Genomic DNA, 13,417 nt, shown 5'->3' with positions numbered 1-13,417 from the left:
TACTTAATTTCTTTTTAAAAATGAATAACTTACCTTTAAAAATAAAGATGTATGAACTTAACATCTTTTCTTTAAAATATATTTGCGGGGCTGGAGCGATAGCACAGCGGGTAGGGTGGTTGCCTTGCACCCGGCCAATCCGGGTTCGATTCCCAGCATCCCATATGGTCCCCTGAGCACCGCCAGGAGTAATTCCTGAGTGCAGAGCCAGGAGTAACCCCTGTGCATTGCCAGGTGTGACCCAAAAAGCAAAAATAAAATAAAATATATTTGCTTAGGGCCCGGCAAGCTACCGAGAGTATTCGATATGCCAGACACAGTAACAACAAAGTCTCCAATGGAGACGTTACTGGGCCCGCTCGAGCAAATCGACGATCAACGGGAGGGCCTTTACCTTTTTACCTTTGCTTAGGGCCAGAGAGATAATATAAGGATTTAAGGCCTTGCATACAGCTGACTCCAGTTTGACACTGCGTATGATCCCCTGAGCACAGCCTGGTGTGGCCCCAAAACAAAACCAAAAAAACCCCAAGCTATTTGTTTTAGCAGTTGTGGCTCAAAATTAAAAACCAAGTTCTATAACCGCTTTTATTTGCTTATAGCTCTACAATAAGTAGATTTATATTCCTCTGTTCCTCTTTGCAGCTCTGAGATCTTGTTTCAGGAGGTGTTCTATACTAATATGAAAATAATATCATTGATCAATGAAGAATGGTGCTTGCTCAATTTCTTCTCATCCATTCTGTCCTGATATTTCCCTTGTGAGCATTGACATACATTAGTAACAGGAATCGAGGAGGCAGTTTCAACTAGTGTGGAAAATGAAATTAATGTATTTTGAGCAGTGAGATTTATGACCTTGCCCTCATTTAATTCATTCTCCCCACTCTACCGATAGAAGGAACGGTTAAGCAAAAGCAAACAGCTGTAGGGGATGAGTGAGTGGTGCACATGAGACCTCTAGTTGTGCTGTTAGGATCCACAACCTCCTTTAACCAAGTACTAGCACTCACAACATGGCTTGGCAAAAGCAGGTTTAACTCCTGAATATTATTGTTATTATTATTATTCATTTTGGAGCCACTCCAGCAGTGCTCAGGACTCCTGGCTCTGTCCTCAGGCATCACTTGTGCTGGGCTTGGAGAAATCGTTTGGGGTGCCAGAGATCGAACTCCAGTCTGCCAAATGCAGGGCAAGTGCCCTGCCCGACATATTATCTTTCTGCTCCTCCTCCCCTTTTATTTCTCCTAAATCTTGCAGTAGGTCATCTTGAACTTATTCAGGGTTGGGAAGTGGGGCACAGGAAAGAAGGGGCGACTTGGAGGCCTCTGGCGGATTGATGAGAGGCTCCAAACTTGGTCAGAGTAGCAACATTTGACTGGCCCACAGAACAGCACTTAGGTTTTTTTTTTCTCAGTGTTGGAAATATCTTTTAAATTGTTTTTAATGTAGGTTGATGGCACTGTTTGAATAAAATTTTTTTAATTTAAATTGTTTTATTTTAATTTAAAAATAAAACTTGAACTATCAGGGCTAGAGAGATCGTAAAGAGTACAGAGGGTAAAATACTTGTCTTGAATTCCAGCAGACCAGATTTAATCCCTAGCATCCCATATGGTCCCCTGAGCCTTCCAGGAATGATTCCTGAGTGCAGAACCAGGAGTAAGCCCTGAGCACTGTCAGGAGTGCCCCCATTCCCCTCTCCCCCCAAAAAACCTTGAAACATCAAACTTAGCTTATCCAAAATAGTACCAGTGATAAAAAATAACAAAAACAAACCTAAAAAATTTAATATTCAGATACAGCAAGTTGTGAGTCAATATTTCCATTGAATTTTTGAAAAACCTAACCATGAATACTAGCTAAATTATCTGTTTTTCATATTAAAATTACTAGAATATTTAGAGGTGGCCAGAATAAGAGGGAAAGAAAGCATTATAGAGTTTCTCAACTCATTAACATAAAATAGTATGCTAATTTTCTGGATTTTGAGCAGCTTAGTGGTATTTTCCAGTGTTTTTATTTTATTTTATTTTATTTTTGGTTTTGGGGTCATACCCAGTAGTGATCAGGACTGACTCATAGCTCTGTGCTCAGGAATCACTCCTGACAGACTCAGGGACCATACAGGATTCTGGGGATTGAACCCAGGTCAGTCACATGCAAGGCAAGTGTGCTGTCTCTCTGGCCCCATTAGTCAGTTTTAAATATTATTTTTTATTGTGAGAAGTATGACAAAAAGTTCCCAGCAATTAATGCCTATTTTCTTTTCATATAGAACCAGAAACTGAATATTATATTTCACAACTAAATGATCAGAATGTGAGTTTAGGGTGGTATATTTTGTAGTTTTCTGAGATTTTTTTTTTTACTTAAAAAATTTTTTATTTATTTTTCATTTTTTTGGTAGCATATTACTTTAAAAAGTGAGGACAGGGTCAATGAAATAGTACAAAGGTTAAGGTGCTTGCCTAGCATGCAATCCTGGTTCAAATCCCAGCATGTTATATTTTGAGCATTAACAGATACGACTTTAAAAAAAATAATAATAAAAAGAGGACAGATGCAAGGGAGACAGCTTACCAGGCTGGAGTGTAGGCTTGTCTGATGCATATGGAGAAACCCCAGGTTTGAGCCACACCCAACATGGTCCTCAGAGCAATGGCCACCACAGGGCCCTCCCCTCAAATAAATAAAAAGTAAGACCAGTAAAGCAGAGGTCAGAGACAAACTGAGTCATCACCAAACTTCCTTCTTAATAGTTCTGTGATAAAGTAGATACCCACCCTTCTTACTATGAGCTTGAGTTTTATCTACAGAATGTGATTGTGTTGTCAGTTCAGTCACCTTGGTTTTGTACAGGATTGAAGATGAGAAGTAGAAGCTGTTTTTAAATGATAAAAGTAATTCATGAATATAGTATTATTCGATACTCATTCATAATCATAGAAACTTTCTTTTGAAAGGGATGTATCTCGTGGTTCACAAAAAAAAGGATAGAACTAAAACAGACTTAGATTTTTCTTCAATGCTGGTCATATTTGCTTTCAGCCTCTTGGCCATTTACTGTTTTATTGATTTGAAGTGTATCTTTGGTAGAGCCAGATAAGTTGAAATAATGACTCTCACCAGAAATCATTAATGATGCTCATAAAGTCACCTAAATCTTTTTTATATATATTTTATTGTATTCTATTTTTATAAAGAAAAATACTTGCAGGCTATCGAATGTAGCCTGCCCACAGGGCAGAGTCTGGCAAACTCCCCGTGGCGTACCAAATATGCCAAATACCAGTAACAATGATGGGTCTCATTCTCCTAAAGAGCCTTGAATATAATCTCAGGGCTAGGATGAAAGAGACGTTACTGGGGCCTGCTCGAGGCAATCGACGAATAACAGGATGATGAAATGAAAAAAAATGAAAAATTTTTATAAAGTTGTTCACAATAATTTGTTACATTTAATATTCCAACATCAATCCCACCATCATTACACCTACCTACCACCATATTTCAAATGTTTCCACCCCAACCCCCAAGCCCTGCCCCCAAACAAACCTAAATAATTTATTTTGTAATGTTTGTTATAAATAATCCACTAAAAACGAACTAAAAAATTTCCTTAGAGGAAAGTATATCAAGATTTTTTAATCTTAGCCTGGGACCATTAAGCCCCTGTTATAAGAATGAGATATCACACTGCCGCATTTGCAACTGTGCTCCAGGAATTCTAAAATTTTAAATACTGTTCTAGAGCTGAGGCTAATTTAATTTTTTTTTAACTGGATGGTGACTTTGGGGTCTGGAGGCATCCCTATGGCAATGATTGTTCTGTGTTGCTCTCTTTGAGGGATTTATTTCTGTCTCTGGATCATGGCCATTAATGAAGAATCTTCTTTTTTTTTTTCTCCTTTCAGGTAAATGGTGATATTCCGCCTCGGTTAAAAAAAAGTGCTCATGAAATCATCTTGGATTTCATCAGATCAAGACCTCCTTTAAATCCGGTACGTTATCTGACATGATCCCTCTCTATTGGCGATTACATAACTGAATTTTTCTGCTCTATGGAATTATCTCTTTTTTCTTTTTCAATTGCACATGGTTTTTATTGGGTGGCACTTGGGGTGGGGACATGGCAGAATCATACTTTACCCATCACACATCAATGATAACATGTTAAAAACCAGCCTGTTTTATTGGAACGTGTAAAGTCACAGATAGTCTTAATAAGGCATTTCAAGATCCAGTCCACCTGTGGGTCACTTAATGCCATTTAGCCAAAAACAAACCACTTAGACATCAGTGGTCCCAGGGCTTGGCTGTATAACTTTAGGTGTGTAATGGGCTGTATACCATCTAGGCTTCTGTAATTACACCCTGTGACACACAAAAACAACATCCCCTTACAGTGCATTTCTCAGAGCACATCCCTGTCATTAAGTATCTTATGAGTGTATATGTTTTCTAGTCCCAGATTACAAATACTCAGGAGTATTCCTGTTCTCAGGTATTCCTGTTCTACTGATCTAAGTATCTAGCTGAGTTTTTGCTTCCCCCAGTTTTCAAGAATTAGGTGAACTGCTTAGTAAAGATCCCTTTACTAAGATGGAGCAGACAGGATGCTGGCCTTACACATGGCCGACCCAGATTTGAGCCCCAGCCCTCTTCCCTTTGTTCCCCCAACCATTGCCAGGAGTGATCCCTGAGCACTTCCAAGGTGTGGTGGCCCCAAACAAAACAAAAATATATGGATTCCCTATGCAGTTATGTTTGAGGGGGGACGTAGATATACTTTTTCTCTGGTCTTTGAAGATTATCTTTACTGTACCAAGGAATATGCATGACTTCTAATTAATGCTGTTATGAAGCTAAATCAGGAATTTTTGTTTGCTACCCAGTTTACCCTGAATGAGAATTTGGTAATGTATTTCAGAATAAGTCTACCTGAAATGTGCCGTTTTGGCATGTGAATAATTATGAAGTCTGTTCATACCCTACAAACTTTGCCCCCTCTTTTAACTACCAGAAAGAATTTAGATTAGGGGCAGGAGAGAGCTCAAAACTTACACTGCATAGTGCCCTGAGCACTCTGCATTGGCATCCCCTCACCCCCAGTTCCCACATAAAATACAGAATTTAGGTCACCTTGCCCAGAATTAGGGTAATTGTCACAGATAAATTTTTATAACTTAGTTTGATGGGAGGATAAGCATCTAATTTACTGTTTGTCTGCTTTTTTTTTTTTCTTTTTGGGTCACACCCGGCGATGTGCATAGGGGTTATTCCTGACTCTGCACTCAAGAGTTAGTCCTGGTGGTGCTCAGAAGGCTGTATGGGATGTCAGGGATTAAACCCAGGTTGGCTGCGTGCAAGGCAAACGCCCTACCCGCTGTGCTGTCTCTCCAGTCCCCTGTCTGCTTTTCTTAATGTATTTTTCTCCTTGTTGAAGCCCTGGGCCCTTGTCTTATTCAGCAGCTCAGGGGAGCATAGGAATTTAATTTTCACATGACTCTCTTTGGAACAGACTGGAGCGATAGCACAGTGGTAGGGTGTTTGCCTTGCACGCAGCTGGCCCGGCAGAGCCGGGTTCGATTCCTCCGCCCCTCTCGGAGAGCCCGGCAAGCTACCAAGAGTACCTCGCCTGCACGGCAAAGCCTGGCAAGCTACCTTTGACGTATTCAATATGCTAAACACAGTAATAAGAAGTCTCACGATGGAGACATTACTGGGCCCGCTTGAGCAAATTGATGAACAACAGGAGGACCGTGCTACCATGCTACCATGTCTTTGGAACTCTCATGTCTATATGTGATCCAATATGTACAAAATTAATTTTTTCCTCCTATGTCCTGTGTCTTTTCCATTGTTAAATCCTCCAAAGAATCTAGGGAAAGACAGAAATTTTTCTTCCCTTACATTGGTGAAACAGTTCGTTTCTGTAATTTAGATATAGAACGCTGCTCTTAAAGTGTTGACACTGAGTTTTTATTCTCTAAATAAGAGATCTAAACTAATTATGTGGGCCTTAGAAGATACCTAAAATAATTTAGTACAAAACTTTTAGGGCTGTAGCCATAGCACAGCAGTAGGGCATTTGCCTTGCATGCGGTTGACCCAACCGACCCGGGTTCAATTCTTCCACCCCTCTCAGAGAGCCTGGCAAGCTACCGAGAGTATCTCACCCGCACGGCAAAGCCCGGCAAGCTACCCATGACATATTTGATATGCCAAACATAATAACAACAAGTCTCAAAATGGAGACGTTACTGAGCCCGCTCGAGCAAATTGATGAACAATGGGAGGACAGTGACAGTGAAGACTTTTAGAGGGAGCTGAGAGTTGGTAGAGCAAGCAAGGTGTTTTCCTTGCATGCAGCTAACCTGGGTTTGATTTTTGGCACCCCGTCTGTTCCCCGAGCCCACCAGATGTGATGCCTGAGTACAGGCAGGTGTGGCTGCAAAACAACCTGAACAACCTTAGAGAGTGTTTTAACTCAAAAACAGTCTGATGCTAGTCCAAAATCTAGTCCAAAACCTCACAGAATAAAGACTAAATAGCAGTATGATATTGTGATATAAACTTCCCTTCAAATTGACTTTATGAGACTAAATAACCTATTTGATTAATGGTCTTTTTAAATTCCTTTTCTGCTCTTTTTACAATATAGCCGCTCTATTATCCATCGCCTTTAATTTTTCCTTTTCTGTTAATAGATTCTTTCTAGTGACCTGTAGAATCAGAATATTGTAATCATTTGAATATTGATTTTCATTTCCTCTTTATTTGTTTATTTATTTATTGGAGGTGGAGGAGCCTAGTGACCACTCTAGGCAATATTCAGCCAATCAGCCTGGATAGTTCCATGCTTTGTGGCATTTTGGGCTTGTGGTGCAGAGCCAATCCAGCACACTTGAGAGGGCCACACATGTGAGGAGAACTAGAAAGATAGTACACTTAACTTGCACATGGCCAACTTGGAGTTTAATCCTGGGCACTCCTTCTGGGCCCCCACGTCCTGCCAGGAGTGATTCCTAAGCACAGAGCCAGGAGTAAGTGCTGAGCACCGCTGGGTGTGCGCCCCCCCCAAAAAAAAAAAATAAGAGGACCATGTGGTGGTGGGGATCAAACTGGGGTCCTTGTCCACGAAGCACATGCTCCCATGCCCCTTTAAGCTATCTCCCTGACCCCCATTTCCTCTCTACTTCTTTTTCCCTCCTTGTGAGGCAGTGCTTATCAAAACTCCTCAACCTATGTACCTTAATTAACCAGAAAGGAAATGGTATTCCTTCCCCAGTGTCTGTACATAATTAATGATCCATCTTAAAACTCTATTTAAAAGAAGGGAAAGAGGCTGTTTAGGAAAATGATTTTGAGAAAGTAGGTCATTGTAGAGCAGAAGGATATAGAATCAAATGAACCTGGATTTGCAGCAATAATTCTGCAGTTCAGCTGTTATGTCTCGGCAACTTCATTAGCCTTTCTGAGCCTTTATTTCCGTGCTTATATAATGAAAATAGGGGAAGTAATGGCTTACTCAGAAACATTCGTTTCAGATGCAGTAATGGTGGGAATAGGGATGACTCAGTGGCAGAGCCATAGCCTTACAAGCCTGAGACTGTGAGTTCACATAGTGTGCAGTTTGGCACACACAGCCAGGCATGTAGACGCCAAGCCACATGTGTGTAACCTTTAGTCACTATAGCTATAACAAAAGAGAAGAGAAAGGGTTTGTTATTTTTTAAAAAAGTAATAATGGGGGACTGGAGTAATAGTACATAGGAAGGGTGTTTGCCTTGCACGTGGCCGACCTGGGTTCGATTACCATATGGTCCCCCGAGCACTGCCAGGAGTAACCCCTGTGCATCTCCAGGTGTGACCCAAAAAGCAAAAAAAAAAAAAAATGTGGTAGTATTAGAGTATAGCTTACATTTCAGTTGATTGTCTGTTGTGCTTGCCGCTAGGGAATATAACAAAATTATTAGCAAAACTAGTCCTTAAAATTAATTGAGCACAATGACTGGGAGATTGTGCAAGTGGTTTGCAAGGTCCCAGGTTCCATCCTTGGCATCACATGGTGTCTTGAGCACTGCCCCAATGGCCCCTGAGTTCTACCACCCCCAAGCAACACTATAGACATGCTCAAGAGTTTAACCCATCAGATCAGTACCTCTAGGTCGAAACTTGATGAAAGCGTGCTGACTCCTGTGGTTGACTGGGAATGGCCCCAAAGCCATATCTATACGCTAGCGCGCGCACACACACACACACACTCACACGTGTACACACACACACACACATACACATATGCATACACATATATATTCAATTACATGGAATTGTGGTTGTGGTTCAGTGGTGGAGTTTATGCCCCAAATGTGTGAGACCTTGGGTTCAATTCCTATTTCTGCCAAAACAATTAATTAATTGACTCTCCCTACTGGGTGGGTTCCACGCACCACCTGCACCTTGTTGAGGGCCACACCACAGCTCCTCCCTGACCTTCTGCTTGCTGCCCTACAATTCCAGATGAGGCTCGCCTCTGACTGATATCACCTATTTCAGAACAGAGGCAGAACCCATCCCAACTGGGTAGAGCCCCAGCAACCTCCACACCTGACCTGTGTCCTAATAAGGCTACACTATAGATCACACTACAGCCTCTGATCTACACAACAAATAACATGCTGCTCACAGTTGTTCTTCCCATCATTCTCTGAGGATGGGCAGAGAAGACAGTGAGCAATCGCCAGCTTAACCCCTCGGCATCTTCCGGGGGGACCTAACTACAAAGACTCACCCCAACACAGCAAGAACACTAGAAACCCAATGGGGAAAACATGTAAAAGCCCATCAAGCTCAATGAGCAAAAACCTTATCACCAAAATAATAAATACCACCAGTAAATTCTCAGACAGTGTCTTTAGTGACACTATGATTAGGATGTTCAATGATTTCAAAGAAACGATAGCACGGTAGTCAGCAAAACACAGGAAAGTGTGAGAGTCAGAATTAAAAACAACCACAGTCAGAAACAACAGAAATAAGGAACATGATAGCTGATAGTAAAAAAAAAAAAAGTTAATAGAAGCTCTGAATAGCAGAATAACAGAAGCTGAGTAAAAGATCCAGGAGTTCCAAGATGAGAAGGAGGAAACCTCTAGGAAACAACAGAAGGTAGAAAATAGTCTGAAAGAAATGAACGAACAGTATCCCAGAGAGCTATGGGATGAGTTTAAGAGAAACAATATAAGAGTCATTGGAGTCCCTAAAGAACAGAAATACAAGTCTGATAAAGAGACAATAGTTTAAAAAATCATCAATAAGTGCTTTCCAGAGTTGAGGATTACGGCACCAAGTTCCTAAGAGGCCTGAAGAGTCCCAGTGAAAATAGACCAAATTAGGAAAAATCTGAACACATATTAAACTCAAAATGACAAAATCCAAAGATAGAGGCAGACTGAATATTGAATACATCAAGATAAAAAAAAAACTTATGTACAAAGGAAATCCCATAAGATACAGCAGATCTACCAAATGAGACTCTATGAGCTAAAAGAATATCGAAAGATAGAGTACAAAAACTCAGTGAAATGAACAAGAAATACTCTATGCCGCTAGATTATCATTCAGATTTGAAGGAACTGTACTGCTTCGTGGACAGGCAACAGTTTAGGGAATCTATAGCCTTGAAACCAGTTTTACAAAAAACATTAAAAGTGCTCCTGTAAATGACAGGGAAAACTTCCTATCATGTGGCATTGGTTATTGCACTTACCAATGATGCATGTTATTGTTCTCTACAAGGTTAAGAAAGTTTTTAAAAATAGAGCCATTAATCACCACAAATTGACTTTCATTGACTTATTTTCTGTTAATTCTATTAGTCATTCCTTTAAGTTTTATTGGACCAAGTAATATGAAATAAATTTGTTATATGACTGCCATGGGGTGGGGGGAGGGAACCTGAGGATATTCTGTTATTGTTGCAGCATTTGCTTGATGGTATTTTTTAAATCATTGTCAACTCCTTAAAGGGAGATTATTAGGTTTTTCATTGATTTGGTCATATGTTCTCAACTAATTGATTTAAGTAAACCTCATTTAAGAACAACTACTGAAGTCTCTAGCCATGATCTTTTATTATTGTCATTTTTTCTTTTTTCAAGGCCTCAGCCAGAAAACTGAAACCCACTCCACCACGACCACGGAGCCTCCATGAAAGAATATTAGAAGAAATCAAAGCAGAAAGAAAACTTCGCCCTGTCTCACCAGAAGAGATTAGACGCAGCAGATTTGGTGAGTCACTTGCTTTCCACTCTTGGGCTAGAGTCATCAATTTAAAAAAAAAGTCTTTGATTCAAGCAGACTAGTGAAATAGAATGGCATAACGGTTTACAGTAAAAATCGTACAGGATGCATGAAGTTCTCATTCCTTGTTACTTTCTCTCTCTCCCCTCCTTTCACCGACTTCATTCCCTCATTCTTTAAGTCTATACTTGAAATGGATTGAGTAGTAAGAATTTTCCCCCTTGGGACATCAACCTTTTTTTTTTTTTTTTGTAATTTATTTATTTATTGAATCACTGTGGGAAAAGTTACAGAGCTTTCGGTTTAGGTCTCAGTCATGTAGATACCAAACACATTTCCCTTTCCCAATACTCGTTTTTAACCCCGAACCCCAATAGACCCCCACCTCCCACCCCTCCCAATTCTTTGTGAGGCAGATGAGTTCTAGTTAATACTATATCTACTTTGACTAGATAGATTATTTCGATAGAAGATGCACAATTATTGTTTAGAGTTTACGACCCACCCCCCCCCCCCCAATCAGACATGCTGAAACAGCGTTGTGAAATGATTTGCTTTCTACAACCTGGTTTAAGAATAAAATGATGTCGCGCGGCCGCAATAGCGGCCGCGCGGTTTTGAATTTCTGCTACTTTACTTATTGACCCTGGAAGAATTTCTATTAAAAGTTAGCTAGTTGAGAGATTGGTTTCTGTGCCCTGGAGTCGTGGCCGTGCCGGAGAGCCGCTCGTGGGGGGCAGCTGGCGACCTCGGTGGGGCGTGGGGGACGGCCCACAAAGCCCCCCTTCCCATGAGGTCCCCGCCGCTCCCCCGAGTCCGGCTCAAACCCGCTTTCCACAAGGCTCCCGTGCGGCCGCCATCTTTCTTTCCAGAGAGGAGCGGGCGGGCCGGTCAACGCCCTTCCCCCTCCGGGCAGGCTTGGTGTCGCGGATCAACACAAGTCCATTTGCTTTTCTGCTCCAAGCGGCTGGTTCTCTGTGCTAAGTCCTTGTGCCTCCGGGGCCGTGGCTGTGCCGGAGAGCCGCTCGTGGGGGGCAGCTGGCGACCTCGGTGGGGCGTGGGGGACGGCCCACAAAGCCCCCCTTCCCATGAGGGGGACATCAACCTTTACACGAGGATTATGACAAAATGGAGTGAGTTCTGCCAGTTCATTGTCTATTAGTTTTAGGGGGTTCACTGCCTCTTGAGTATCATTTTCTTCATTGGCAGAGGGAAATATCAATTCTTTTGATACCTCTTAGGTGTCACATAGAACCACAGACCCAACAAAACTGAAAGCATGAGGTCCAAATTACAATAACCAAACTTAAAAATATGCCTTTCAGGGACGCAGACGGGTGGAAGTAAACTGGGGATGTTGGTGGAGGGAAGTTGATACTGGTGATGGGACTGGTATTGGAACACTGTATGCCTGAAACTCAGCTGTGAATAACTTTGCAAATCATGGTACCTCAGTAAAAAATAAGTAAATGAAAGTTAAATTTAAAATAAAAGCAAAACTGCCACCAACATTTTAATTTTTTCTCTAATAGTTCTTAATGCTTCATGTAAGGATTAAAAGGATTGTGTTCAAAATGCTTCTTAAAATTGTAATGCATGTATAAAAGTAAAAATGTTTATATGCATCTATATACTACACAGATGATACATAGTTTAAAAAATTTCTGTTGTCTTAATTTTGGGCTTAAATATATGATATTAGTGATTAAAAACATCAATTATATAATATTTTCTTGCCAACTGACTTTATATTTAATGTTTTTAATGACACTTTAAGCACAAGTACTTAAATTTTTGATTAAAGCAAAACTACGTTATGAAATATTTTATAATTATTTATGTTTGTAGAGCTTTCTTCCAATTTGTAAGTATAAAGATGCCTCAAGGCAGAGTCTGGAGCAATAGTACAGTGGATAGGGCATTTGCCTTGTACACGACCCACCCAGGTTGACCAGATTCGATCCCCAGCACCCCATATGATTTCCCCAAGCACCTCCAGGAGTGATCCCTGAGCATAGAGCCAGGACTAACCCCTGCGCACCACTGGATGTTGCCCCAAACCCACAACCCACCCGCCCCAAACACACAAACAAAAAGCCAGAACAAAACAAAAGAGATGCCTAAAGAAACTTCAGAGAAAATTCATTTAATCTTGATGTAGGAAAGTCAGTCACTGCGTTTAAATAGGAAAGGAACCAGTTCTATGACTTCACACTCCCCTGACTTTCTCTCGTCTCTTTTTTCTGCCTCTTGCAGACTTAAAAATGGATGTTTCATGTTTCTATTCTGGTCTCACTTCTGCCTCAGCGACCACACTCTTTTCCATGATTTGTGCTTCTGGCTGTCTTCCAGATCCCAGTCCATAGCACAGATTTCCCTAAAAGCACAGACCTAGCATCCAGCTGTCTCCTAATAAGCCCTCATCATGTTCTGTAATTTGCAGAAGCATATCCATAGATGAACTCATCTGCTTTTTCACCAACACCTCTCCTACCGCTACATCTCACTGTGTCTGAGACAGATAAATTTAAAAAAAGTATGTTGAGGAAAAGATTTGACCTGATACTTTTTTTAATTTATTGAGATTTATGGTTTATAAGTATAAAATATTTCTTAAAATCTGCTAAAAACTTATTAAGGAATACTTAAATTTTACTGAGTTTGGATACTAAAACTCTGAGAGTCATTCTTATTGATACACCAGAACTTCCATCTTCAATGTAGAGTTGGCATTAACCCTCTTCCAACCAGATAGGCTTCAGCAGTTGTAGAGAATCTTGGAAATACCGGTGGATTACCTTTTTGAAAAATAGAAAAAGACAACCTTGTTCTCGGGAAAAAAAGACAGACCACTTGACATCTGAAGGGTTGTGGGTCTGTGTTTGAGTGGATGGCTTTTTAACAATCACGGGAAGACTGGAATAGGTCATAGCATAGTTATCATTGCTGACTCTGTCATGAAAATAATGATCAGACTTGGGGTCTAACATAGAAATAAGTAATTTTCATGTCCCGAATGCCCCACATTATCAATTTTTATAATAACCTTTTCTAACAGTTTTAAGGTATAATTTATCTGCCATAAAAATTTGCCCTTTAAATTATATAA

General features: G+C 40.6%; 1 protein-coding gene across 4 annotated transcripts in view; it reads left to right on the top strand.

The window, feature by feature from the left end:
• The window catches only part of SPIRE1 (spire type actin nucleation factor 1), a 91,315-nt gene that overhangs the window by 47,699 nt on the left and 30,199 nt on the right, over positions 1–13,417 (top strand). For all 4 annotated transcript variants that reach the window (XM_056126685.1, XM_056126684.1, XM_056126687.1 and 1 more), the window contains exons 5-6: positions 3,918–4,004; positions 10,167–10,296. In XM_056126685.1, coding sequence (XP_055982660.1) covers positions 3,918–4,004; positions 10,167–10,296 — 217 coding nt within the window. The remainder of the gene's footprint in view (positions 1–3,917; positions 4,005–10,166; positions 10,297–13,417) is intronic.

The sequence above is a fragment of the Sorex fumeus genome, unplaced genomic scaffold, assembly GCF_029834395.1.
Source record: "Sorex fumeus unplaced genomic scaffold, SorFum_2.1 ptg000063l, whole genome shotgun sequence".
NCBI classification, from domain to species: domain Eukaryota; kingdom Metazoa; phylum Chordata; class Mammalia; order Eulipotyphla; family Soricidae; genus Sorex; species Sorex fumeus.
The sequence above is the reverse complement of the archived record's forward strand: the minus strand, read 5'-3'. Positions and strand labels throughout refer to the sequence as shown.